This window comes from Pan paniscus, chromosome 11 (assembly GCF_029289425.2).
Source record: "Pan paniscus chromosome 11, NHGRI_mPanPan1-v2.0_pri, whole genome shotgun sequence".
In the NCBI taxonomy this organism is placed as follows: Eukaryota; Metazoa; Chordata; class Mammalia; order Primates; family Hominidae; genus Pan; species Pan paniscus.
This window is the reverse complement of record NC_073260.2, coordinates 103,036,762-103,062,181: the sequence shown is the minus strand read 5'-3', so window position 1 is coordinate 103,062,181 and position 25,420 is coordinate 103,036,762. Positions and strand designations below refer to the sequence as shown.

Sequence of the window (25,420 nt, the reverse complement as noted above, 5' to 3'; positions counted from 1 at the left end):
GAGCTTTGAGCTGGATGGAATTACTAGAAAATACTTTGGATTGGTCTCTTCAAGTTAGAATGAGCGTGCCGTACATGGGGGGCAAAGAGAAACATTAATATTTGGTGACCTGAAGGTCGATATGTAGCAAAGTCACTGCTGGTGAGCACCAAATCCAATTTATTTTCATTTTGGACACAGGGCTACACCCTGCTTTCCTTATAGTTAGCCAAGGACATATGACTAAGTTTTTACCTATACAATATGGACAGATGTCATGGCCCTCTGATGGCTTGGCTCATGTAAATTTCTCATGGGTGATTCTCTTTTCTCACTTTCCATTCTATGGCAACCTTGGACACCACATATTGAAGAAAATGGAAAGGGCCTAGCATTTGAATGTACTTGATAGAGCCCATTCATCTCACCATTGGCCCACATAAATCTGACATAGGAATTACATTTGGAAACTGGAATAACATGCTTTGTCTCCTAGAGATATGGTAGTCAATACCCTGAAAACCCAGGAACAATACCCCACCCTTGGATTAATCTGGATATCCATTGCCCCTGCCAAGGTGTCACCAGGGGAAGAGGTTATTGAGGACACTCCTATTCCATACTATTCTATATCTTCCCTCCTCTCTTTCTCTGCTAATGAATGCTACCCAGCACCAGAAAGGCCTTTATCTCACATTCCTATGTGATAGGAATTGTGGCTATTCCTCTTCTTCCCCTTTCCTATGTACATTTAACTTCTCCTTCCCTAGGGAGAGGAGGGAGAGTGGGTTGGGAAAGGGAGTGAAGAGCTACCAAGGAAAAATCAGATTTCAAAGAATAGAAAATATGTCAAGATATATTTCAAATATATTACTTCCAGTTAAAGCATAAATCCATTGGTAGAATTTATGCCTTTAAGCCAAAACTATGGGTTTTCTTCAGATCATAAGTGAAATAAAATGACTTTACCAAATGCTAATAAGTTGTGTCTACTCTTAAAAATGACACAAAACAAGCAAATACTTCAAGTAACATGCAAATAAGCTACAGACATAAATAAGTTCCTTACCTTCTGAGCTTCCTGACCTCGTTAGTCTAAGAACATCACAATGGGCTTTGAGATTATTGTCATGGGACCATTCTTATTCATCCAAAATGCCTCCTTCTTAGAGGTCTGTTTTGGGTTCATAATCCCTACAAGTAGGAAATCTTTTCTGACTCTGTACCAAAGGAACTTTTCTCAATATCTTTCTTCTATAAGGTACATTCAAGCAGTTTTTTCCTTCATTTTAATTTAATCCAAGAGTGTGACTTCCTTCTGAATAGAGATTCGTGGAGAGCTTGCTGTTGTAACTTATTCAGCAGTTGCTGGATCAGCTAAAGATAAGTTTAGAGCAAGCTGTTGGGTTAAAGGAGGCTTTCTTAGTGCAAACTTTTGCTTTAAAGAGAAAATAAGTCAATATCACGAGGTGCAAAAACATAGCTCCAAGATCTGGAATGGTGCTAGAGAAAAAAATAAGAATGTGCTTTACTCATCCATAAACGACTATGAAAAAACCATATAGTAAAGAGGACATCAATTTCCAGGAATTGGAATTTTAATTATTTCTAAAGCTCTATCACTGTGTTTATTCTTTAAATGAGAAACATATTAAAATTCTCATATTTACTTATTAGAAAATATGATTTTTATCCAATATTCTATCTGTTTCACCTTCACTTTTTAATAGTGGCCAGTGAAGTGGTCCCTCCACGTCGTCCCCTGGTGATACCAAAGGCAGGTGTTGTCTTCCAGTACCAACCACAGTAGAAACTAAGCTATGATAAATCTCCCTTGCTTCATGAAAATAGAAATGCTGGATACAATCCGAGTCAACTTAAATGGATAGTTAAGAATTTTAAAAAGAGAAAACAAGATATTTAGTTTCCAGAAATTAAAAGAGAATTTTAAAATCTCATTTCTACCCTCTGTTTCCTCATCAATGTAATCACTCTTATTCCTTAACTTGCGTTTTCACTCAACACCATTCAACATACTATGAACAAGTTTGGATGTAAATGAATATTCTTTACCTAATTAGACTGATTGACTGTATGGTATCCTGTAATACAAAGGGACCATTGCTGACTTAACCAATCCTCTATAATAGCATATTAATTTCACTACAACTGTCTTTTGTATAAATAAGGCTTCAATAAATAAATTTGTATATATGTTTGAGCTGGCATATGGACAGTGTTTTTGTAATATAAATACCTAGGGCTGCATTTTCTGGGTCTGGTGGTTTAATAATTTTGGTAGATTTTACTAAATTAACTATAAGTGTTTTTAAATTTTATACTTCTACTGTATCTACTCTTACCCCAACCATCACCAAGTAATCTTTTTGTTGTTCATCAGATCTTTCATTTATTTGAAATGAGAGGCATATTATTTGGCATATTATCCACTCATAGCTATTTAGGCTTCTTGTAAACTGCCTCTATATTTCTTACTCATATCTCTATCAGGTTCTTAAAATATTTGAACTTTTTATTTAAAATATTAATACTCACATATTTTAAGGGATTTTTTTCCATGTGATTTGAATTTTCTTTATGGCCCTTTGCTGGATAGATTATTTTTTCCATTTAATGTGTTAAAATGTATTTCTTTTTTCCATTGTGGCCATAGTTTTCGTATTACTCAGAAAGAGCTTTCCTGTCTGAAGATTTAAAAATGTTTTACATACACATATTTCTAGTATTTAATAGATTTGCATTTGTTTCCTACATTTTGGTATACTAGGTATAATGTTTTCTACTTATTGAGCATGCCAGGCATTGTTCTGAAGTGTTTATAATTCAATTCATCCTCGTAACCATCCAATGATTTGGGCTGTTTTTATTATACTCAAAAGCTGAATGACCTGAGGCATAGAGAAGCAGAATAACATGCTCACTTCTCAGGAGGGAGGCTACTTTTTGTTTCCTATCTCTAATTCCTCTAGGTGTCCATCTACTGGTGAGGCCCAGTAAGAAATTTCTCCATCCAGGTTTCATCTCAACTAGCATGAGATCTCTGTGTCACAAAAGGCTTGAATATCTGCTGGTGCTATTCGCAGGGGACACAGTAGCATGATCTTTTGTCGGCAGGTAGCTATCTTCCATCAGCCCCTAAGGAAATCTGGATTCTTTCCTGTCTTCTAGTCATGACAGAGGCAAGATTCTCATACAGGCACTTGAAGATCTCATTCTTGTCCAGATTGTAACCTTGAGCCCAGTCAACGGAGCAAGTGGGACTGGAGCAGTTTTAGTACTCCAGTAGGGGTATATCTATTTCTTCAAAAACATGATTTTATTGGATATAGGTTTCACAGCTCATTGGCTGTATATCCAGGATCTGATGACATCATATGAATTGTCTAGACATATTTATATAATGGATTATATTTTACATTTTTCCCCATGTACTGAACATCCTTAGCTTGAGCCTAAACTGTACTGTCCTTGGACTTAGACCTGTCTGGACTTGCATCATGATCTTAGAGTGGGTTTGTTGTTTATCCTAAAAAGGAACCTATTCTAAGGAAGAAAAGAGTTATATCCACACCTGGTCCAGTCACAATAACTCTGCTTAGCAGTAGAAGGCCAACTTTGACAAAGCCATGGGTGTAACACTAAGGTTACCCCTTGGCTCAACCTTCATAGCTATTTACCTGAGTGTTGAGCACAAGAAGGTCATTTAGTGTTTTTTATTTTTTTGTTTGATTTTTAATATGTCAGGCATTATTAGTAGCAGAAGACAGTACATGGCAATCTAAAAGAGATGATTTAGGGAAAAAAAATCTTTTATCTCAAACTTTGCACTCTACTGTGTGTGTGTGTGTGTGTGTGTGTGTGTGTTCAACATCACATGTTGTGTTTTGTTTTTTCAGCCACCTTCTCCCACCCTCCCCAACATACATGCCCTGAAACCCTAAGCCCTATGGCTCCCACTGCCCAGTAACCCACTTTCCCTCCCTCCCCACCACACCGTACGTGTTTTTTGTTTGTTTGGTTTTGTTTTATTTTGTTTATGTTCAACCCCTCAGACAGTCCCAAGTGCTCCAAGGAAACTTTGTGCTAGAAATTACAGCATGAACCTACTAGTGAAGTCTCTAAAATCCCTTCTTGATGAGACCCTTAATCTTGTGTCTTCAATTACAATTCCTGCAGAGTGCTGCAACATAAATGCTGAAATGTACAGAATCCTCTCTTTGCCTCTCTAATTTGAACCCATAATAAGAACCCACTTAGCCAGAGGCATTTCAGGTACATTTTTATTATTTTAGTTATTTCTGCTCCTGATCTCTATCCCATCCACAGAGTGTATTATCTTTCTTTTCCCCCTCTACTAGGCACAAATGGGTCCTTCAAAGTATGTCTCCTCAAATCCCACCATTGAGTCTGGAAATATGCTTATTTCTTTCCAATTTCATCTAGCCTCTTTCTCGGATACTCATTCCTCCGTCTAAAGTAATGAGAGTGGATTAGGAACTATTACTTTTTTAAAAAGATCTGATACACTGAATAATACACCAGCTAAGAATTCAATTCTCAGTGCTTTCAAAATAAATTCACTTTGATCCCAAATGTTTTCATACAGATTGGTAACTGCATTGTTCATCTTAGAGTTAATTACTTAGAGTAATTAAATTTTCTCCAAGGATCTATATTTTATTTTGTGTAAGGCTTATATTGAAACATAACTTGGAATAAATTTCACTAAAACAATGTATGCTTACCTCTCTTATGTAGACTAAAGTTACATGATTTATTAGTCAACGGAATCCTGTCCTTTGTTCTATTTAAACCTCACTTCATCCTTTCCAAGAGATAAACATCTCTACCTAAATTGACTGAACAGCTTTTCACACCTCTAAGAAACTGGATTCTTTTTGCATTGAAGGCAAAATTCATAGGACTGTTATTGTGTTATGGTCCCTTCCTGCATACTTACTACGTAACCCTAGCTACTTACCTCTAAACACTTACTACATGCTGGCTATCTTCTGCCTACTCATAATGCTTCATGTATAAAATCCAAAGAAATGAAGAAAATTGCCACCAAATCTTTATTAATAGCTAGTGGCCACCTATTTTGGACAACAAATGAGTGGCCTTTTGACTAGAATAATGGGAAGAGTGTTATATTTTATAAAATTGTAAAATTGAGCCATTTGTGCCATTGGCATGTTCTGTTCTAATATTTTCATAATATTAAGTTTTTTTAATAAGCTAAGCAAAAAACAGATCCTTTTAGAACTGCTCAAGATGGTGCTAATGGTTTCTGTATTACCTGGCAGTTGAAGATATAACCAACCATCAACCCTGGCTGACTGGGAGGAAAGACACATCATAAGAGTGGGGTCGGCCCGGCACGGTGGCTCACACCTGTGATCTCAGCACTTTGGGAGGCTGAGGTGTGTGGATCACCTGAGGTCAGGAGTTCACGACCATCCTGGCTAACATGGTGAAACCCTGTCTCTACTAAAAATACAAAAATTAGCTGGGAGTGGTGACAGGCACCTGTAATCCCAGCTACACCACAGGCTGACGCAGGAAATTCGCTTGAACCCAGGAGGCGGAGGTTGCAGTAAGCCATGATCATGCCATTGCACTCCAGCCTGGGCAACAAGAGTGAAACTCCGTCTGAAAAAAAAAAAAAAAAAAGTTCAGGAAAGCATTGTCTAAGATGATCAGAACCATTAGTTAGAAGAGAGGCTCCCATCTGGACTTCTGCCCTACACATTATGTTCTTATTTTATTGTGCCCTTGCTATATAAGTGTAAAACCCACCATTTCATTGGAAAAAGATAAATACTTCATTTTTCACTCTAAGAAGTAGCATATCTACATGGTCCATCCAGGAATAATGGAGAGTCTCAAAAACAAACATCAGAACTTAACTTCTTAGCATACCACACAAACAAGAAAGGCTTCATTTCTAGACAGTCTCCTCATATGTCTTAATTGGCCATGACAATATGGTACTGGTATCTCCCTTCTTTCCTTTAATGCTATATTTTAAAAAGTCTGCATTCATTCAATATTTAGAGTGTCCTTGTTAAATGTTGAATAATGTGCTAAAGAGTTAAGAAGCCATGTCCTTACTACAAAGTAGGTAATACTCTAGTTGGAAGAAAGAGAAGTAACCCATTACAGTACAATGAGGTCAGTGACATGGTAAGATTTGTGCTATGGGCAAGGAGCAAATAGGTTCAGACAAATCAGACTATAAAGGCTCTCCGTGAAGGGAAAAATTTTAAGTGAATCATGAATAACAGAAATGTTATTAACACATATAAGGGAAAGAATATGTAGCTAGCAAAAGAAACAGCTTATGAGCTTAGGTTTTCTGTGGCCCTAAATTGAAGCTCAGACAACAAATTCTGAGATGAGGATTCTCATGCAAGTTTATTGGAGAGAGCTATGGAATCACATTTGTGAGAAGAAAAGGCAGGACGATTAGGCAAAGGGGAAAGCTAACCTGCAGTGTAGTCACAAAATGGCCTTAGCCAATAACAGGAGGCTGGGGAGGGTGGTCTGAAACTGGGATGACTCTTCACAGGTGGAGTAAGGGGACTTCACACCCCCACGTAGACCAGTCATTGAATACAAGCAGACCCTAGGGAGGAGTAGAAAACTTGGGCTAAATGACTTTAGCCAAAGGCAATTCCACAAATGGCCCCCAACTCTATTTACCAAACATTTATACTTCGCTATAGAGGAGATCACTGGATAAGTTTGCCATTTTTCACCTTGGAATGAATCCTCTGTCCTCCAGAGTTTGGTTTTGTGTCCACAACACATTCTTTGTCCAATCAGCATTGCTATCGTGGAAGTTTTGATTTCACTCAACCACACGGTATGAGGACCAGAAACCTTAGAGAAAACAAAACAAAACAAAACTTGCTTTAGTCCATTTTCCTTAAAAGGCAGATATTGTCATGGGGTGCACCTAGGATATGACAGTTGCTACATACAGCTTCTTTAATAAGGAAAATGTCTGATTTGCTGCTGTGAAAAGGCAGTGATAGAAAAAAAATATATCTTCATCAACTAACTCCTATCTAGGGTGCTCACTTTTCTCCAGATGTCATAAGAAATATGAGATCAGTAGCCTTAAAAAAACTATGCCTTCATCTCTTAAAAACTTACCAAGGCTATCAAGAAGTAGGGGTATGGCTTACTACGTGTAGTCACAAGACCAGCAGCAACAGCATCATGTGAGAACTGTTAGAAATGGAATTACTCAGGCCATACCACAGACCTATTGAATCAGAAACAGTGGGATGGGACCATGCAATCAGGGTTTTAACAAATCCTCCAGGTGATTCTGATTCATGTTAGAGGTGGGACTTAACTTACAGCAGGTGCCCTTTACAAGAGTTGTTTTTAATTTTTAAAGTAGAGATGGGATCTCACCATGTTGCTTAGGCTGACCTCACACTCCTGGGCTCAAGCAATCTGCCTGCCTTGGCCTCCCGAAGTGCTGGGATTACAGGCATGGGCTACTGCACCCAGCCTGTTCTTTTTTTAAATTTCAAAAATATAATAATTTTATTTTTTTTCCTGGTTCTAAAAGGAATCCTTATTCATGGGAGAAATATTTAATCCAAAAAGTTTAAGTACATGTAAATTCTATCCCAAAGACAGTAGTACTATGAACATTTTCATGCATTTCCTTTCATATACTTTTCATGAATGTTTTATTTGTAGAAAATATGATGATGCTGTTATTATTATTATTTTGTAACCTGCTTTTGGATTTAATGATTTGTTTAGCTCAATACATATAGATGTAACAAAAATATAACTCAGCCTGCAAATACAAATGAACCTACCCATACTCCAAGCCTTTCCATGTGCTACTAAGCCAGGAGTCCAATCTTTTAATACGTCTCTCCTTCCCAATATTCCCAAGTTTAGAACTCTGGTTTTGGAGTTTTAAAAGGGCACACATATTTAAAAGTAACAACTTTTTATTTTGTGCTAGGCATTGAGGTGGTTATACAACAGGATATCAACTTAATAAACCTAAATGTTTGGGAAAACATTAGTATATAAAGTATTAGTTTAAACTTCTAAATATGAGCATTATTTTCTAAATGTTTCCATTTGACAGTTCCTCCATTCTGTTCTCAGTTCTTAAGGAAGCAATGTCAAGAGAAAGGAAAATATCTTTTCTTTAATTCAAGACTTCAGAGACCATTGTAAACTTGAATAAAGAAAGCTAGGAGAAAATTATTATTGTTGTTATTATTATTTTGCAGTGATATTTCACAATGCTATTCAGGTTTGAGTTGTCAACAACACAGTGCAGACTTTTGAGTCAGGCTGACTTGGGATAAGATCTTTGCTCTGGTATCTGCAAGCTCTGTGGCTTGCCACATTACTTTGAGCATGTTATTTCACCTTTACAGTCTTGTTCTCACTTGAGAAAAAAATAATTACAGAAGGCACTTTGTAAGGTCAATTTGAAAATTGGATAATGTGTTAAATGAAGGATTTGGTTCTAAAAACTTCCTGGTTTAAAGAACAACAAAAAATTTTCTAGACCATGAGAAGAAAAGTAACTTATATTTGCAGTTCCTTGTGGTATTTCTCCTTCCTCCACTTCACTACCTTTGTGTGAATTTGAAGGTAAACAGATCAACCCCTGGCTGCAATGTGAAGTCAGCAAAGACTTGCTTCTGATTGACAGCCTCTGCTTCCTTACCCTTCTTCACTATTGCAGGTGACTGTCTCACTTTCAGGATCCTATTCGGTTCCTACTCTTCCCTTTCAAACCAAGTCTAAAGTAGCAGCCATTACTCATTTGCATTAATTAAACTGAACTGGAGTATGCTTCGTTCCTAAGTTTTTACATTTACTACTGACTTTAACCTCCAATTACGCAATGCATCTGACGTAGAACATGACACATGGTAGTAGAACTAGCATCAGAGTTTTGGGCTGTGGCTCTGCTGCTTACAGTGGACGAAAGTGGGATAGCCACCAAGCCTCAACTTTAGTTTCTCTGCCCCCACATTGTTCCGTGGTGACTTCTGGGAGTTCCTGGCTAGAAGAGCTGGAATCCCTCCATCACTGGCATCTCCCAGGAGCAGGAACGCTCTCCCTTGGCACGGGTGTGCTTCTCTCCAGCCCTCCTCCAAGCAGACATCCCAACCAGGGGCAGGCTAACTCAGTCTCCTGTTCCTTTTGACCTTCACCAGCCAGACTCCCTCATGCATATTTCTGATAACTGTGACTCGTTAGATACATTTTAAATTATCATCTTAATTTGTAATATTCACACAATTTAATATAAAAATTTTTAAAGGAGCCATAAAATCTCTCCCACCCTAATCTCCTTCTTCACTCTTCCTTCTTCTCCTAAATACAGGTAATCATTGTAATTTATTTCTTATTCTTTATTTATACACAGTAAGGACAAACATAAGTTTTATTTAACATTTTCACCCCAAATGTAGCATTTTATGTACACTGCTCTGTATCTTGCCTATTTTCAACTTTTTAAAAAGAAATACCGTCTCATTTGTTTCTCCAGCTGAATAGTGTTCCTTTATATGAATATGCCTCAACTGTCTCTAATTAGGAAAATCGAGATGGTTTCTTGTCTTTTGGTATTACTAATAGTGCTGCAGAGAATAATATTGTTTGTAAGTTATTTCACACGTGGGCAAGTTTTTGTTGTTGTTGTTGTTGTTTTGTTTTGTTTTGTTTTGAGATAGAGTCTCACTCTGTTGCCCAGGCTGGAGTGCAGTGGCATGATCTCGGCTCACTGCAACCTCCACCTCCCAGGTTCAGGTGATTCTCTTGCCTCAGCCTTCCAAGTAGCTGGGACTACAGGTGCCCGCCACCATGCCCGGCTAATTTTTGTATTTTTAGTAGAGACAGGGTTTCACCATATTGGCCAGGCTGGTCTCGAACTCCTGACCTTGTGATCCACCCTCCTCAGCCTCCCAAAGTGCTAGGATTACAGGCCTGAGCCACCACGCCCAGCTGTGGGCAAGTATTTTTATAGGACACATTTCCAGGCCTAGAATTTATAGATGAAAGGCTACATGCATCTGTAATTTTCATAGATATCACCTAATTGCCTCCATAGTGGTTGTACTATAAACGGCATGCATGCTATTTAATTTGTATTTCTATTATCATGAGTGAGACTGAACCTCTTTTAATGTAGTTTTTTTTCTCTGCAAACTGTTCATGTCCTTTCACCATATTTCTATTGTGTCTCCTGTAATGTAAATATTCACTGTGTAATAATATTTTCAAATCTTAAAATGCAAATTATTCCCAGTACTTCTCATTGTCTCTAGCAATTTCTGGCAAATAAGCAAATCATTGCAATGGAGTTCTATGTTAAGGAAAGTATTTTTACATTAGTGGCATATTTTATTGTATCTACCCAGCCAGCCTGTATGAAAATACACCCATTTGAAGAATCAACCATATTAATGAATTTATTTTGACATACAAACAATTTAAAATGGATAGACTATATAAAGCCACATTACAAAATAAAAACAATTGTGGTCAATATGCACAATCTTAAAACACAGATAAATATATATATACACAAAATCAAAACAATGTGATTGTACTATAAATTCCACTCTATGAAGAACAGAAATAATCATGTCTGGAGAAGTCCTCTAGTCCCTCCACCTACCTTGGGCTTCTAAACTCTGTAGTAAGCTCTTGCTTCATGTCGTTCAAGGGTCTTCCTTGTTTGCTCAGTTTTTCTGTGAGACTGAACACAAAGAACAGACATCGGCTGATTTCTACTTGGACAATGGCCCAGGCACAGGTGCTGTCGTCCTGGTTTTCCAGGTAATCATGGATCCTTCGGAAGTACATTTTAACTTGTAATCTAAGGTTATCACTACCCAAAGTACCACTTAGCTTCTCTGCTTCCAGTCCCATGAGTGCTTCTAGGTATTCTAGCTGTTGATGAAGTAGAATGAGGAATTTCTCCATGTGGTTTTCCTCCCAACCATCCAGAGAAATATTTGCCCTGAAGAGGCTGAAGATCTGCTGAAGCATCTCATGGAGAATGGCCAGAGTGTGTCCTTTTTGGTACTGCTGAGGACTCAAAGACTTCTGAGGAAGCAGAAAGTTTTTCCTGTGTGGTAGACACTGCTGAATTGACAAGGTTTGCAACTTATTCAAGAGTTTTAAACTTTCTTGATTCACTTGTCTTTGCTGGAAGATAATCAGTTTCAAATCTAGAGAGAAGATAGTGGTAGAGGCCAGCAGCACCAACACAATTCCAAAGAAGTGCTTGATAATCATGGTGAAGGTCAAATATGCTACTTATCCCTGCATAGACTTAGGGAAATTCCAGCTCTAGCGAATGTTTGCCTTTCATGCATCTCAGATTATTTTGGAGAGTGTTCTCTTTTGTTGCTTTCGTTTTCTAATGTCATTTCTCCAAGTTTACACATTAGATTTTCAGGTTCCCTTTTCATGGTGTTCAGAGTACATTTTCTCCATTTCCCTATTGTGTTGGCTATTTTGAGGAAGTACCAAAATAACTTATTCATTGTATGCTTTCCTTGAGGCAATTACAGACTAGTCATCCAATATAATCTTTTATTATTCTATTCATTATATACAAAGTTTCACTGAACACAATGTGCTTTCTAAATATTTAGTCAAGCTTATTAAAGTTCTTTTATTGAGATTAAGTTTTTTTCAGTAATAGTCTTTCATGGAGTAAAACTTAACAAAGGCTTATCAGCACCTATAAAGAATTCAGGGGCAAAACTTAAAATACCTACAAAATACTAAATTTAAAACCTCAATTAGAACTGTAAATTGTCACAAATGCTTGAGCAAATTAATTTTAAAACATATATCAGCAATCTTAAATTATTTTATATCTTATCCTATCAGTTTAATATCTAAGATTCTAGCCTATAGAAGCAATGCAAAAAAAATTAGCAAAAGAAGAGTGTTATAATATTATTGCAAAGCAGAATATTAGAAACAACCTATAGGTTCAACGACAGGTGAATGATTACATATATGTTGGTACAGCCATATAATTAAATGATATATATCCATTGTAGATGACAAAATTATATGTGAAGAGAGATTGGGGGCATTTGGTTAGCGTATATTCCCTAGAATAGTGATAGCTCTGGTAAACTAATGTGAACATCTCTACATTAATAATGTCCTTTGAATTACAAATACCCAGTTCCATATTCTAAGTTCCTCTTGAATAAGCCCCCAGTATACCTTTCCAATCTTATCCCACTGTTGCTCTAAATATAGTGTGAAGGAATCTGAACTCCAGATAAAGTAAGTGATTTAGTATTCCCTTAATACAGCTGGCACTTGTGTGTGTGTGTGTTTATTGATGATGCTCTCTGAAACATCAACTGTTGCCTCCTTTACCTCAAGAACCTTTCTGTGCAAGGACTAAAGACTACTTGTCCTTTAAGGCCCAGATCTCCCCCAAGGAGCCATAATCTTCTGGATCCCCACAACACTTTGTACCTACCTTATTTAAGACACCTTTCTTGTTCTGTCTTATACTTGACTATGTACTTACATGATTAAAAGTCTCTTCAGAGTGTGAAATAAACACTGATTACTGATTTCTTTGCTGTCTAAACAACTATAGTAGTTGCTTAATAAATATGTGTTGACTTGGAATAAATTAATATGTTCTACACAAAGTAATACAAGATGTTGAGTCTTATCTTTAATCATTTCTCTGCAGGCAGCTGGGTGAATCCCGAAATGTCAAAAACAGGCACTCTGTAAACATGTATGGTCTCATTATATACCAGCTCAGCTGTATGTTTGGTCACTTAGTCTAGTATTAATAAGTTGAAATAAACTCAGTCAGCATGCTCCACAGAGGGTCTTTTCCCTCCCTATCTGAGAGAGAGAGAGAGAGAGAAAGAGAAAGAGAGAGAAAAGACATATGATAATATATAATATACGAAAGGAATAACACTTGTTTCATAACATTATGCTCAATCTATCTGGAAAGTAGAATTTTGACTAGTCTCAAAAAATCTTTAAATATTTAATGCTGAGCTTCGGGAAAACAATATAAAAATAAATTAAGAATATCAGAAGTGACTCCGTCTAATAACAACGAGCTCTGATCTATAAGGCTTTCTCATCATTTTCATTCAATTGACAAAAATGATCTAAATGTTGTTTAATTTCCAAATGATCAGGGATTTTCCAGATGCCTTTCTGTTACTGATTTCATATTTGAATCTGTTGTGGTTAAAGAATGTATTTTAAATTTATTGAGACTTATTTTATGGCTTAGAATATGGTTTATCTTGGTGGCAGTTCCTTGTGAACTTGAAATAATAATGTTCTACTTTTGTTGGTTGGACTGTTTTATAAATGTCAAATAGGTTAAGCTGATTGAAAGTGTTTGAAATTTTCTGTATCCTTTCTGATGGTCTATTTGTTCTATCAACTATCAAGACAGAAGAGCTGAAATCCCTAGTATAATTTTAGATTTGCCTATCTCCCATTTCAGTTCTATCAGTTTTTGCCTTATATATTTTAGAACTTTAGTATTAGGTGCATCATATTTAGGATTATTATGTCGTCTTGATGAATTGACCCCTTTATTTTAAAATGTTCCCCTGTATCCTTTGCATTATTCCTTACTCCTAAATCAACTTTCTCTGATAATCATTTCTGTTTTTTTAATTAGTGTTAGCATAATATGTCTTTTATTGCATCTTTTAATTTAACTTATTCATGTTATTATATTAAAGTGAGTTTCTTGTACAGAGCGTATAGTTGGACCTTGTATTTTATTCTGTCTGACAATCTTTGCTTTATTAGAGTGTTTAGGTCATTAAATTTAATGTAATTTTCAGTATGGCTCAGTTTATATCTACCACTTTATTATTTGTTTTCTAACTGCCCATATGTTCTTTTTCTCACTTTTAAGCTTTTCCTTCCTTCTTTTGGATTGAATTTTTGTTGTTGTTTTCTATTGCCCATTTTATCTCCATTATTGGCTTGTTAGTAATACCACTTTGTTTTACTTTTTGTTTTCATAGCAGTTTCTCTAGGATTAAAAATATATATCTTTATTTAACATATTACAGTTTACCTTCAAATAATATTACAATCCACTTAAAGTACAGTGTAGGGATATTATAACAGTATCCTTATATTTCCTCTCTCTCATTCTTTACACTACTTTCACTAATATTTCTTATATTACACGTCCCCTGGAAATAAACTCTCTTGGCTTTTGTCTGTCTGAAAAAGTATTGTGTCTTCTTTTTGAAATATATTTTTGCTGGGTATAGAATTCTAAGTTGATATAGTTTTTCTTTAAGAATTGTAAAGATGTTGCTCTACTCTATTCTGGCTTGCATAATTTCTGAAGAGAAGACTGTGGTCATTCTTAATTTTATTCCTCTGTGCATAATGTTTCTTCTTTTTCTCTGGCAGCTTTTAAGATTTACTATCACTATTTTCTAGAAATTTGATAATAATGTGCTTTGGTGTGATTTTCTTCTTGTCTTTTTTACAAGGTTTTTTTTGAGCTTTGTGAATCCATGATTTTATCATTTTCATCAAATTTGAAAAAGTTTCAGACTTTATTTCTTTTAACATTTTTCTATTACCATTCCCTCCTTCCTAATCTCTTCTGGGACTACATCTCTAGATGTGTTTGACTGTTTAATATTATCACACAGTTCCCTGAAGCTTTGCTCATTTACTTTTTAGTCTTTTCCTCTGTCTTATTTCTAACAGTTTCTAAGTCTGCCTTCAAGCTTATTGGTATTTCCTTTGGTAGTATCTTATCTACAGTTAATCCCATCCAGTATATTTATCACTTCAGATATTATACTTTCATTTATAGAAGTTGAATTTGTTTCTTTTTCATATCTACATTTCTTTCCTCATCACATTCATCTTTTCCTCTACATTCTTGAGCATATGGAGTACATTTATAGTAGGTGTTTTATCTCCTTTTCTGATAATTCTATCATTTGTGTCATTTCTGAGTCTGGTCTTGTCAATTATATTTCTACTCTTTATGGGTCCTATTTTCCTATGTCTTTTGCATGTTTGGTAACTTTTGAGTGGATTCTGAGCATTGTAAATTTTACTTTAATGGGAGTTGGATTTGTTAAGTCCTTTACGTACAGTTGAACTTTGTTTTAGGGTATAGTTGAGTTACTTGGAATTGGATTCCTCTGACATTGGCTTTGTTAGCATGAGTGAAGCAGACTTTATAATTTAGGGCAATGCCTTTGCAACCAAGAATATAGTCTTTTGAGGACTCTACTTAATGCTCTCTGAATTTGGAGATTTTTGCCCTCTGGCTGCTGGAAACATGAAATATCCCCAGCCCTGTGTTAGCACTGGGGACAGCCTGTACTGCCTGCTCCTTTCTGGGTGTTCTTTTCCTAATCGGGTAACTCTTTTACATACATACACAAACCACACATTAGCTAAAGACTCCTGAAGACATTTTTACAGATCTTCTTAGCTCTCATTCATTCTTCCCCAATTTCCCTCTGTGCAGCAATATCTTCTCCAATATTTTGCTGCCTCCCTGAACTCCAAACTATGACATATCAACTCATTGAGAACACTGGTCTGTTGGAGTTTCCTCCTCTTTGTGCTGCAGCCTGCCAATTTTCTATCCAGCATTAAGCTGGAGCAATTGTAGGGCTTACTGTATTTCTTTCCTTTCTCTCAAGGATCATTATCTTATGCTGTGTGTTATCCAATGTCTAAAAACCATTTTTCATATATTTTACTCAGTATTCTAGTTGTTCAAAGTGAGATGATAAATCTAGTTGTCCCTCATGACTACAAGTGGAGGTTCTCTCATTATAAATAATCTAAAGTGGGAGTTGGCAAACTATAGCCTATGGACCAAATGTGTCCTACCACCTGCTTCTTCTTTTTTTTTTTTTTTTTTTTTTTTGAGATGGAGTTTTGCTTTGTCGCCCAGGCTGGAGTGCAGTGGCTTGATCTCGGCTAACCGCAAGCTCCGCCTCCCAGGTTCACGCCATTCTCCTGCCTCAGCCTCCCAAGTAGCTGGGACTACAGGCGCCCACCACCACACCCAGCTAATTTTTTTATATTTTTAGTAGAGATGGGGTTTCACTGTTTTAGCCAGGATGGTCTCGATCTCCTGACCTCGTGATCTGCCCGCCTTGGCCTCCCAAAGTGCTGGAATTACAGGCGTGAGCCACTGCATCCGGCCTACCACCTACTTTTGTAAATAAAGTTTTATTAGAACACAATGATGCTCATTTGTTATGGCACTTTCATGCTACAATAGCAAGGCTGAATAGTTGTGATAGGAACTATATGGTCTACAAAACCTGAAATATTTACTCTCTGGTCTTTTACAGAAAGGTTTGCTGAACCCTGATCTAAAAGATTAAAAACAAAATATAATTGTATTCAAAGTCTAGAAATTTTGAAAATATTTTCACAAAAAATGTAATCTAAAGTAAATGTTAAAAATATTACATATTTTATATTTTCAAAAAACATGAAATATTTTATACAATGTTATCTATCAAAATTAAAAGACAACATGTGTGGTATAATTAATATCAAATTTAAACTGACAGTATTTAAATAAAGCATATACTTAACCTTTTAATTAAAAACATATTAAACATTAAAAATGTTTATAAAAGTAAAATTACATGCAATTCTATCTTACAAGGTTCATATGGATAACAATGTAAAAAAAAATGTATCACACTTCCAGCATATGTCTAGACCAACATAAATTAAGATTTAAGAGTAAAATAAATTGATTAATATTGAGAAATATTTTCCAGCCTCCATGTACAACTATTGCCAATGCCCATCATAATTTATGAGTCCCTCCTGAATCACTAATTGTTTTTTTTTTTTTTTTTTTTGAGCAACATGGCTCTTTATTTCACCTGGGTGCAGGCGGGCTGAGTTCGAAAAGAGTCAGGGAAGGGAGATAAGGGTGGGGCCGTTTTATAGGATTTGGGTAGGTAAAGGAAAATTACACTCAAAGGGGGTTTGTTCTCTGGTGGGCAGGAGTGGGGGGTCGCAAGGTGCTCAGTGGGGGTGCTTTTTGAGCCAGGATGAGCCAGGAAAAGGACTTTCACAAGGTAATGTCATCACTTAAGGCAAGGACCGGCCATTTACACTTCTTTTGTGGTGGAATGTCATCAGTTAAGGTGGGGCAGGGCATATTCACTTCTTTTGTGATTCTTCAGTTACTTCAGGCCATCTGGGCGTATACGTGCAAGTGACAGGGGATGCAATGGCTTGGCTTGGGCTCAGAGGCCTGACATTCCTGCCTTCTTATATTAATAAGAAAAATAAAACAAAATAGTGAAGTGTTGGGGTGGCAAAAATTTCTGGGGGGTGATATGGACAGAGAATGGGCGATGTTTCTCAGGGCTGCTTCAAGCGGGATTGGGGCGGCGTGGGAACCTAGAGTGGGAGAGATTAAGCTGAAGGGAGGTCTTGTGGTAAGGGGTGATATTGTGGGGATGTTAGAAGAAACATCTGTCATATAGAATGATTGGTTGGCCTGGATACGGTTTTGGATGAAGTGAGAAACTAAATGGAATAAGAGAAGGAGAAAAACAGGTATAAAAGGACTAAGAATTGGGAGGACCTAGGACATCTAATTAGAGAGTGCCTAAGGAGATTCAGCATAGTCCTGCCAGCAAAGATTATTTATTTACTTCAAGAGTTTAGAGTGGCAGTTTGGGGATAGCACCAGGAGATATCAGCTGTGATGGCTTGGAGAAACAGTGTAAACCAGCAGTGTAAACAAGAGCAGGGCATGTATGAGTAGTTGAGAACGGTGAATAGGAGTATGACTAACAGATGAGGATGTAATTTGGGCTTGACTGAAGTAATGGGGGCTGTCTGTGAAGCCTTGCAGCAGTACAGCCCAGGTAATTTGCTGAGCCTAATGGGTGTCAGGGTCAGTCTAAGTGAAGGCAAGTGTTAACAGGCTTTAATCCTTTCAAAGCATGCTGTGGGATGGGATATTGGCATTGAGCCAGGTAAAGGTGATTAGGTTTTAATGAGATGGTAAGGGGTGCATGATCGGTCGCCAAAGAGGGAGTAGAGGTATCTTTTACTTGTGGGTTAAGATGGGGGAATACAAGAGGAGGACGCAAAGGAGGCTTTGGACTGGGAAGAAGGGCATCAATGAGATGCGGCTATGGTCCAGGAATAGTCAGGGAAGCAGATAATTTGGTTAAAATGTCTCAGCCTAATAAGGGAACTGGGCAGGTGGGGATAAATAAAAAGGAGTGCTTAAAAGAGTATTGTCTAAGTTGGCACCAGAGTTGGGGAGTTTTAAGAGGTTTAGAAGCCTGGCCGTCAATACCCACAACAGTTATGGAGGCAAGGAAAACAGGCCCTTGAAAAGAAGGTAATGTGGAGTGGGTAGCCTCCGTATTGATTAAGAAGGGGACGGACTTACCTTCCACTGTGAGAGTTACCCGAAGCTTGGCGTCCGTGATGGTCTAGGGGGCTTCCGAGGCGATCAGGCAGCGTCAGTCTTCAGCCGCTAAGCCGAGAAGATCTGGGAAGCAGTCAGAGAGCCTTGGGCCAGAGTTCCAGGGACTCTGGGAGTGGCTGCCAGGTGAGTTGGACAGTCCGATTTCCAGTGGGGTCCCGCACAGATGGGACACGGCTTAGGAGGAATCCTGGGCTGCGGGCATTCCTTGGCCTGGTGGCCACATTTCTGGCACTTGCAGCAAACTCCTGGGGGAGGAGGTTCTGGAGGAATGCCTGGCCGCTGCGGTTCAGGCGTTTGGAAGTTCTTGTGTGCTGGAGATGTGGCTGGGGTTTGTCTCACAGTGGAGGCAAGGAATTGCAACTTTTTTCTATTATTGTACACCTTGAAGGCAAGGTTAATTAAATCCTGTTGTGGGGTTTGACGGCCGGAATTTAATTTTTGGAGTTTTATTTAATGTTGGGAGCAGATTGGGTAATACAATGTATATTGAGAATAAGATGGCCTTTTGACCTTTTAGGGTCTAGGGCTGTAAAGTATCTCAGGGTTGCTGCTGAACGAGCCATGAACTGGGCTGGGTTTTTATATTTGATGAAAAAGAGCCTAAACGCTATCTGATTTGGGATAAAGAAAAAGGAGCATTAACCTTGATTATGCCTTTGGCTCCAGCCACCTTTTTAAGAGTAAATTGCTGGGCAGGTGGGGGAGGGCTAGTCACGGAATGAAACTGTAAGCCCGACCAGGTGTGAGGAGGGAAGGCGATAAAAAGATTATAGGGTGGAGGAGCGGAGGCTGAGGAAGAATTGGGACCTAGCTCGGCCTGGCGAGGAGCAGCCTGGGGAGGAAGGGAGAGGTCAGATGGGTCTGTAGAAAAGGAAGATTAGAAAGACTCAGCGACGCTTGGGGTTGGGACTGAGGGGACAGGCGGGAGGGAAAGAAGGAAGATTTGGGACGAGTTGCACTGGGCACAGAGACTAGGAAGGGACTGATGTGTAAAAGAATGCCTGGACGTCAGGCACCTCAGACCGTTTGCCTATTTTACGACAAGAATTATTTAGATATTGCAGGATGGAAAAATTCAAAGTGCCATTTTCTGGCTATTTGGAACTACTGTCGAGTTTGTATTGGGGTCAAGCGGCATTGCAGAAGAAAATAAGGCATTTAGGTTTTAGGTCAGGTGAGAATTGAAGAGGTTTTAAGTTCTTAAGAATACAGGCTAAGGGAGAAGAAGGAGGAATGGAAGGTGGAAGCTTGCCCATAGTGAAGGAGGCAAGCCCAGAGAAAAGAGTAGAGACACGGAGAAGGGGTGGGGGTTTCTTGCCCTCCAGAAAAGCAGAGAAAGGGTTGGGGCACGGAAATAAGGGATTGGGGTGCAGAGATAAGAGGTTGGGGCATGGAAATAAGCGATTGGGGTGCAGAGATAAGAGGTTGGGGCGCAGAGATAAGAGGTTGGGGCGTGGAAATAAGCAGTTGGGGGTTCTTGCCCCCTAGGAAAGCAGGACTCGCCGCTAAGGGTGAAGGAGAAGGGGTTGAGGGGTACTTGCCCCTGCCCCAGGAAAGCGGGACTTGCCGCTAAGGGTGAAGGAGAAGGGGTTGAGGGGTACTTGCCCCTGCCCCAGGAAAGCAGAGAAGGGGTAGAGACAAGGAGAGAAGAGGTTGAGGGGTATTTGCCCCTCTCCCAGAAAAGCAGAGAAGGGGTAGAGACAAGGAGAGAAGGGGTTGAGGTACTTGCCCCTTCCCCAGAAAAGCGGGACTTGCCGCTAAGGGTGAAGGACCAAGGCAGGCGTCCCTGCGTGGTCTGACACCCTTGAAACATGGCTGAATGATCAGAGAGGCGTCCCTGCAATGATTAAACACCAAGGGAAGGCTGCCTTCCCAATCCGTGACCGGCGCCGGAGTTTTGGGTCTACGAATAAAACGTGTCTCCTTTGTCTCTCCCAGAAAATGAAAGGAATTGAAATTAAGAGAAGGGAGAGATTGAAGAGTGGAAAGGAGAAAGTGGTTGAGGGACAGTGAGAGGTTGGAGAAGAGAGTAAGATGAGGCCGCTTACCGGATTTGAAATCGGTGAGATGTTCCTTGAGCTGGTCGGTCTGAGGACCTGAGGTCGTAGGTGGATGTTTCTCACAGAGCAAAGAGCAGGAGGATGGGGGATTGATCTCCCAAGGGAGGTCCCCTGTTCCGAGTCACGGCACCAAATTTCATGCGCGTCCGTGTGAAGAGACCACCAAACAGCTGAATCACTAATTGTTACGTAAAGACAAGCAAGAGAATGGACACTGGGGACTATTGAGACATGGTATTTCATTTTGTAAGAATCTATTGCATTCCTGCTGTCCTTGAGGAAGGGTTTACTAGGCAATTAATGTGTCTTCTCTTTCCTCTGCAGCTCAAATCCTCTACATTCCAAGGCAACGTCTCCTTCATGGCATCAGGTACAGTCACTTTTTTGTAGGGGACTGAAAGCAAGAGATGTGGAGAAATATCTCCCTGGGTACCAAATGGAATTACTAATGAGAATGTATATTTAGAGTTATTGGGCCATATGTGAGCACTGAGTACCAGATCCTAAGTGATGTGGGTACTAGATGCTTTTTTAAAATGTTGTGTGTGTCTATGCATGTGTGTGTATGTGCACTTCCGTGTGTGCATACACATGTGTTGTATAAATTGAATCATGTCTGATATTCAGGTTTCTCAAAAGGGCAAGACCTAGAGTAGAGCATAGGTCACTCTCGTCTGAATCTAAGGATGGTATTAAGGAAATTCACTGCATGCTTACATTGCTTAGAGAAAAACAATGGAAAGTGTCATGATGATGAAAAAAGGGCTAAATCTTAAGTATCAGTCAGTATGACGAAGTCTCTAAAATAAATTAAACAAATGACTGGTAGTTCATCTTTAGCTAGAATGGGCTTTTCAATGACTTTTAAATTTATTACATAAGTATCAAGTTTTATTTATTCACTTGTCTCCATAAATTATTTATCATTACTGTCAATCTAAAAAATGTAATTAAAATTGTGATACCCTCTGTTTAAAACACACAAAAACAGTTCCAGTTAGTAAACGAGGCATTTTAAATTCAACCAAAGGATGGCAGCATAATATCAATTACTTAGAGCCTGGGATAAACTTCGCTGTTGGTAAGATATCACAAATTAATGGTATCTAGTGGTCTGATAAAGTATGATCAGCAATACATTACTCAGACCAGGTGTATTGTTCCCATAACACATTAGCTCACTAGTCTGTCTAATCCATATTAAGATACTTGCTGGTTAGTATTGTTATATTTTCCTTTTTTGCCTTGACCACTCTAATGGACATGCCTTGCTTTCTGGCCATCTACTACCTCCTCTCCCTTTCTGGGGGTCGGGGGGTGGGGGCGTCTGTAAACACATTCTAACTTCTCTGACCACTCTGGGATCTTGTGCTCTGGCCAGACTCTCCAGCGTGCCACACACAGGGTGCCACATCTAGCCCTATCCCAAGCTACTCAGCGCCTCCCTTTGCTCTGGCCTCAGTTATTATTTCAGATATGGTTATTTTTCCCAATGGTATCGACACAGCTCTACTCCATTTTCTGAGCATAAACTTTCAAATATTTGACCATATTAATTTATCTATCATAGAATTCTGGAGCTGGAATTGATCTTAAATTGATATCTAATCTCTGCTTCCCTTTCCCTTTTTGAAAAATTCAGTCCTAAAGACAATAGATGGACAAAACAATGTAAGCATTTTGCTGGAAAGGGCAGGAAGCCACACTGCTGGAGCTCAGACAGGCAAAGGTGACTGTTTATGCGGAGAGAGAACCTGGCATGGGTGTCACAGCCTAAGAGTGATTAGAGCATCCATGGAGCGGGGCTGCTGTGGGGAGTCATAACTTGAGTGGAGTGAGGAGAAATATTCTGTAAAACAATTGCCCTGTAATCGTTCAAGGTCATGAAAATCAACAAAGACCCAGCAACTGCTCCAGACTATAAGAGACTAAAGAATATAGCAACTGAATGCATAGCATGATTCTGAACGGGATCCATTTGCTACTAGGAATATTATAGGGTCCAAGCACAGTGGCTCACACCTGTAATCCCAGCACTTTTGGAGGCTGAGGCGGGTGTATCACCTGAGGTCAGGAGTTTGAAACCAGCCTGGCCAACATGGTGTAACCCCATCTCTACCAAAAATACAAAAATTAGCTGGGTGTGGTGACGGGTGCCTGTAATACCGGCACTTTGGGAGGCGGAGGTGGGTGTATCACCTGAGGTCAGGAGCTTGAGACCAGCCTGGCCAACATGGTGTAACCCCATCTCTACCAAAAATACAAAAATTAGCCAGGCATGGTGGTGGGTGCCTGTAATCCCAGCTACTTGGGAGGCTGAGGCAGGAGAATAGCTTGAACCTGGGAGGTGGAGAGTGCCGTAAACTGAGATTATGCCACTGCACTCCAGCCTGGGTGACAGAACAAGACTCCATTTCAAAAAAAAAAAAAAAAAAAAGAATATTATTGGATTATTGGGACAACTGGACTACAAATCTAAATACAAACACTGAGTATCATATGGTGCTAACGTAACAATGTTAATTTCTGAATTTTGTTGTGGTTATGCAGGGAAAATATCTCTGTTGGTAGGAAACACACATTAAAGTATTTGACAGTATTGGTGCATCAGCTTGGCAACTTAAATTATTTCAAAAATAAGATTCTCTCTCCTGTATTTTCAACTTTCATGATTATTTCAAAGGATAAAAAGTGTGTTTGTATTTTTTAACTAAATAATCCACATTTGAGACATGATGACAGAGGTCTAACAGAGCAGAATAGCCTTCTTTTTGTACACTATCATCAACTATACTGTTCTCCCTTTCCCTCTTCCTAATTTAGGCCAAGAATGGCAAAAGCACAGTAGAAAGGAAAAGACCACCACTTCTCATGAAAATTGTATAACATGATACTCAGCACATGGGCTTTAATGTGCAACAGAATAGGTTTAAACCCCAACTCTACTACTTGCTTGCTGTGTGGTTTTTAGCAAGCTATTAACTTCTCTGTGTCTCAGTTTCATCAATGTTAAGACAAGTATAATAATGGTGTTTCTTGGAGTTGTTGTGAAATCTAATTGAGATAATCCACCTAATATGTTTAGTATAGTGCATGGCATGTGATCCATGCTTAATAAATGTTATTATTTATGTTATTATTAAAATATCATTTATGCTAAAATGATATTATTAATAGATAACGGCAGTCTGTTCCATCAAGCTCTAGGTAAGTACTTTCAAAATGCTCTGAGGGTAGCCCCTATTAATCAGTCACAGCTGGAAATAAGATGAAGCCCATTTTCTATTAACTGCTTTTTCAACAAATGTCAATTAATTCAAAGAAAGAAGAACCAAGTGTGTGCATACTCTAGAAGCACTTAGATGACATGTATTGGTCCTCATGTTATTAATTTATTCAAGAAATGTTTATTGATTGCTTATTATGGTCCTAGCATTGCTCCAGGCCCTGTTCAGTTAAACAGAGATAAAGATCCCTGGAATGGAGTTTGATTGGACTAGGTAGGGTAAAAGGGGAGAAATAGTAGAGTATAAGCAAATGATATAGCACAGCAGTCCCCAACCTTTTTGGCACCAGGAACCTGTTTTGTGGAAGATAATTTTTTCCATGGACCAGGGTGGGGGAATGGTTTCGGGATGATTCAAGCACATCACATTTATTGTGCACTTTATTTCTATTACTATTATATTGTAATGTATACTAAAAATAATTATACAACTCACCATAATGTAGAACCAGTGGGAGCGCTGAGCTTGCTTTCCTGCAACTATCTTTCTCATTTGGAGGGAAACTATATTTCCCATCTGGAGGTGATGGGAGACAGTGACAGATCATCAGGCACTAGATTCTCACAGGGAGCACGCAACCTAGATCCCTCCTATGCCTAGTTCACAACAGGGTTCACACTCCTATGAGAGAATCTAGTGCTGCCACTGATCTGACAGGAGGCAGAGCTCAAGAGGTAATGTGAGCAGTGGGGAGTTGCTATAAATACAGATGAAGCTTTGCGCACTCACCCGCTGCTCACCTCCTGCTGTGTGGCCCTGGTTCCTAACAGGCAATGGAGCAGTACCGGACTGTGGCCTGGGGATTGGTGACCCCTGTTATAGCATTCTATAATGCAGATGTATACCAGAGTAAAATCAATTACGAGCATCTCTTTTTTTCTAAAGTTATTGACCTTCTGTATACAGAATGACACAAACAAATTGCTCAAGATCAATCCCCAAGAAACACCAATATTTAAGGAATGAGTAGAAGAGGAGACCAAAAAGTGAAATAAACAATGTCTAGGCCAGGTGCAGTGGCTCACACCTGTAATCCCAGCACTTTAGGAGGCTGAGGCGGGTGGATCACCTGAGGTCAGGAGTTCGAGACCAGCCTGGCCAACATGGTGAAACCCTGTCTCTACTGAAAATACAAAAATTAGCCAGGCATGGTGGTGGGTGCCTGTAATCCCAGCTACTCAGGAGGCTGAGGCAAGAGAATCGCATGAACTCAGGAGGCAAAGGTTGCAGTGAGCCGAGATTGCGCTATTGCACTGCAGCCTGGGGGACAAGAGCAAGACTTCGTCTCAAAAAAAAAGAGTGTCTAGATCAGAAGGAAAACCAGTTTTCAAGAACAAAGGATTGTCTAACAGTGTCACACACCACTAAGTGGGCAAGAAAAGTAAGTACTTGAAAACATATGTTGAAGTTAATTACATGGACATTATCAGTGACTTTGGCAAACGGAATTTTCAATGGAGTATTAGGGTGGAAGCCAGATTTCAATTCTTATAAGAGGAAATGGAAATAAACAACAAAATGATATAGGATATGCCCACAAAAATTTGATCACTACATCG

General features: G+C 38.8%; 1 protein-coding gene across 3 annotated transcripts in view; it reads right to left on the bottom strand.

Moving 5' to 3' along the window:
• Window positions 1–25,420, bottom strand: part of IFNE (interferon epsilon) — a 58,094-nt gene that overhangs the window by 16,129 nt on the left and 16,545 nt on the right. Inside the window, exons 1-4 of one of the 3 annotated variants that reach the window (XM_055092086.2) lie at window positions 10,685–25,420; window positions 6,762–6,885; window positions 6,491–6,628; window positions 5,530–5,652 (exon numbers count right to left, since the gene is read on the bottom strand). The exon at window positions 10,685–25,420 is cut by the window's right edge and continues 16,545 nt beyond it. In XM_055092086.2, the coding sequence (XP_054948061.1) occupies window positions 6,858–6,885; window positions 10,685–11,307 (651 nt within the window). In that variant the 5' untranslated portion in view covers window positions 11,308–25,420 and the 3' untranslated portion in view covers window positions 5,530–5,652; window positions 6,491–6,628; window positions 6,762–6,857. Of the gene's footprint in view, window positions 1–4,262; window positions 5,653–6,490; window positions 6,629–6,761; window positions 6,886–10,684 lie in introns of those variants that run through there. The other 2 variants (XM_034967235.3, XR_010109162.1) reach the window with 2 other exon arrangements.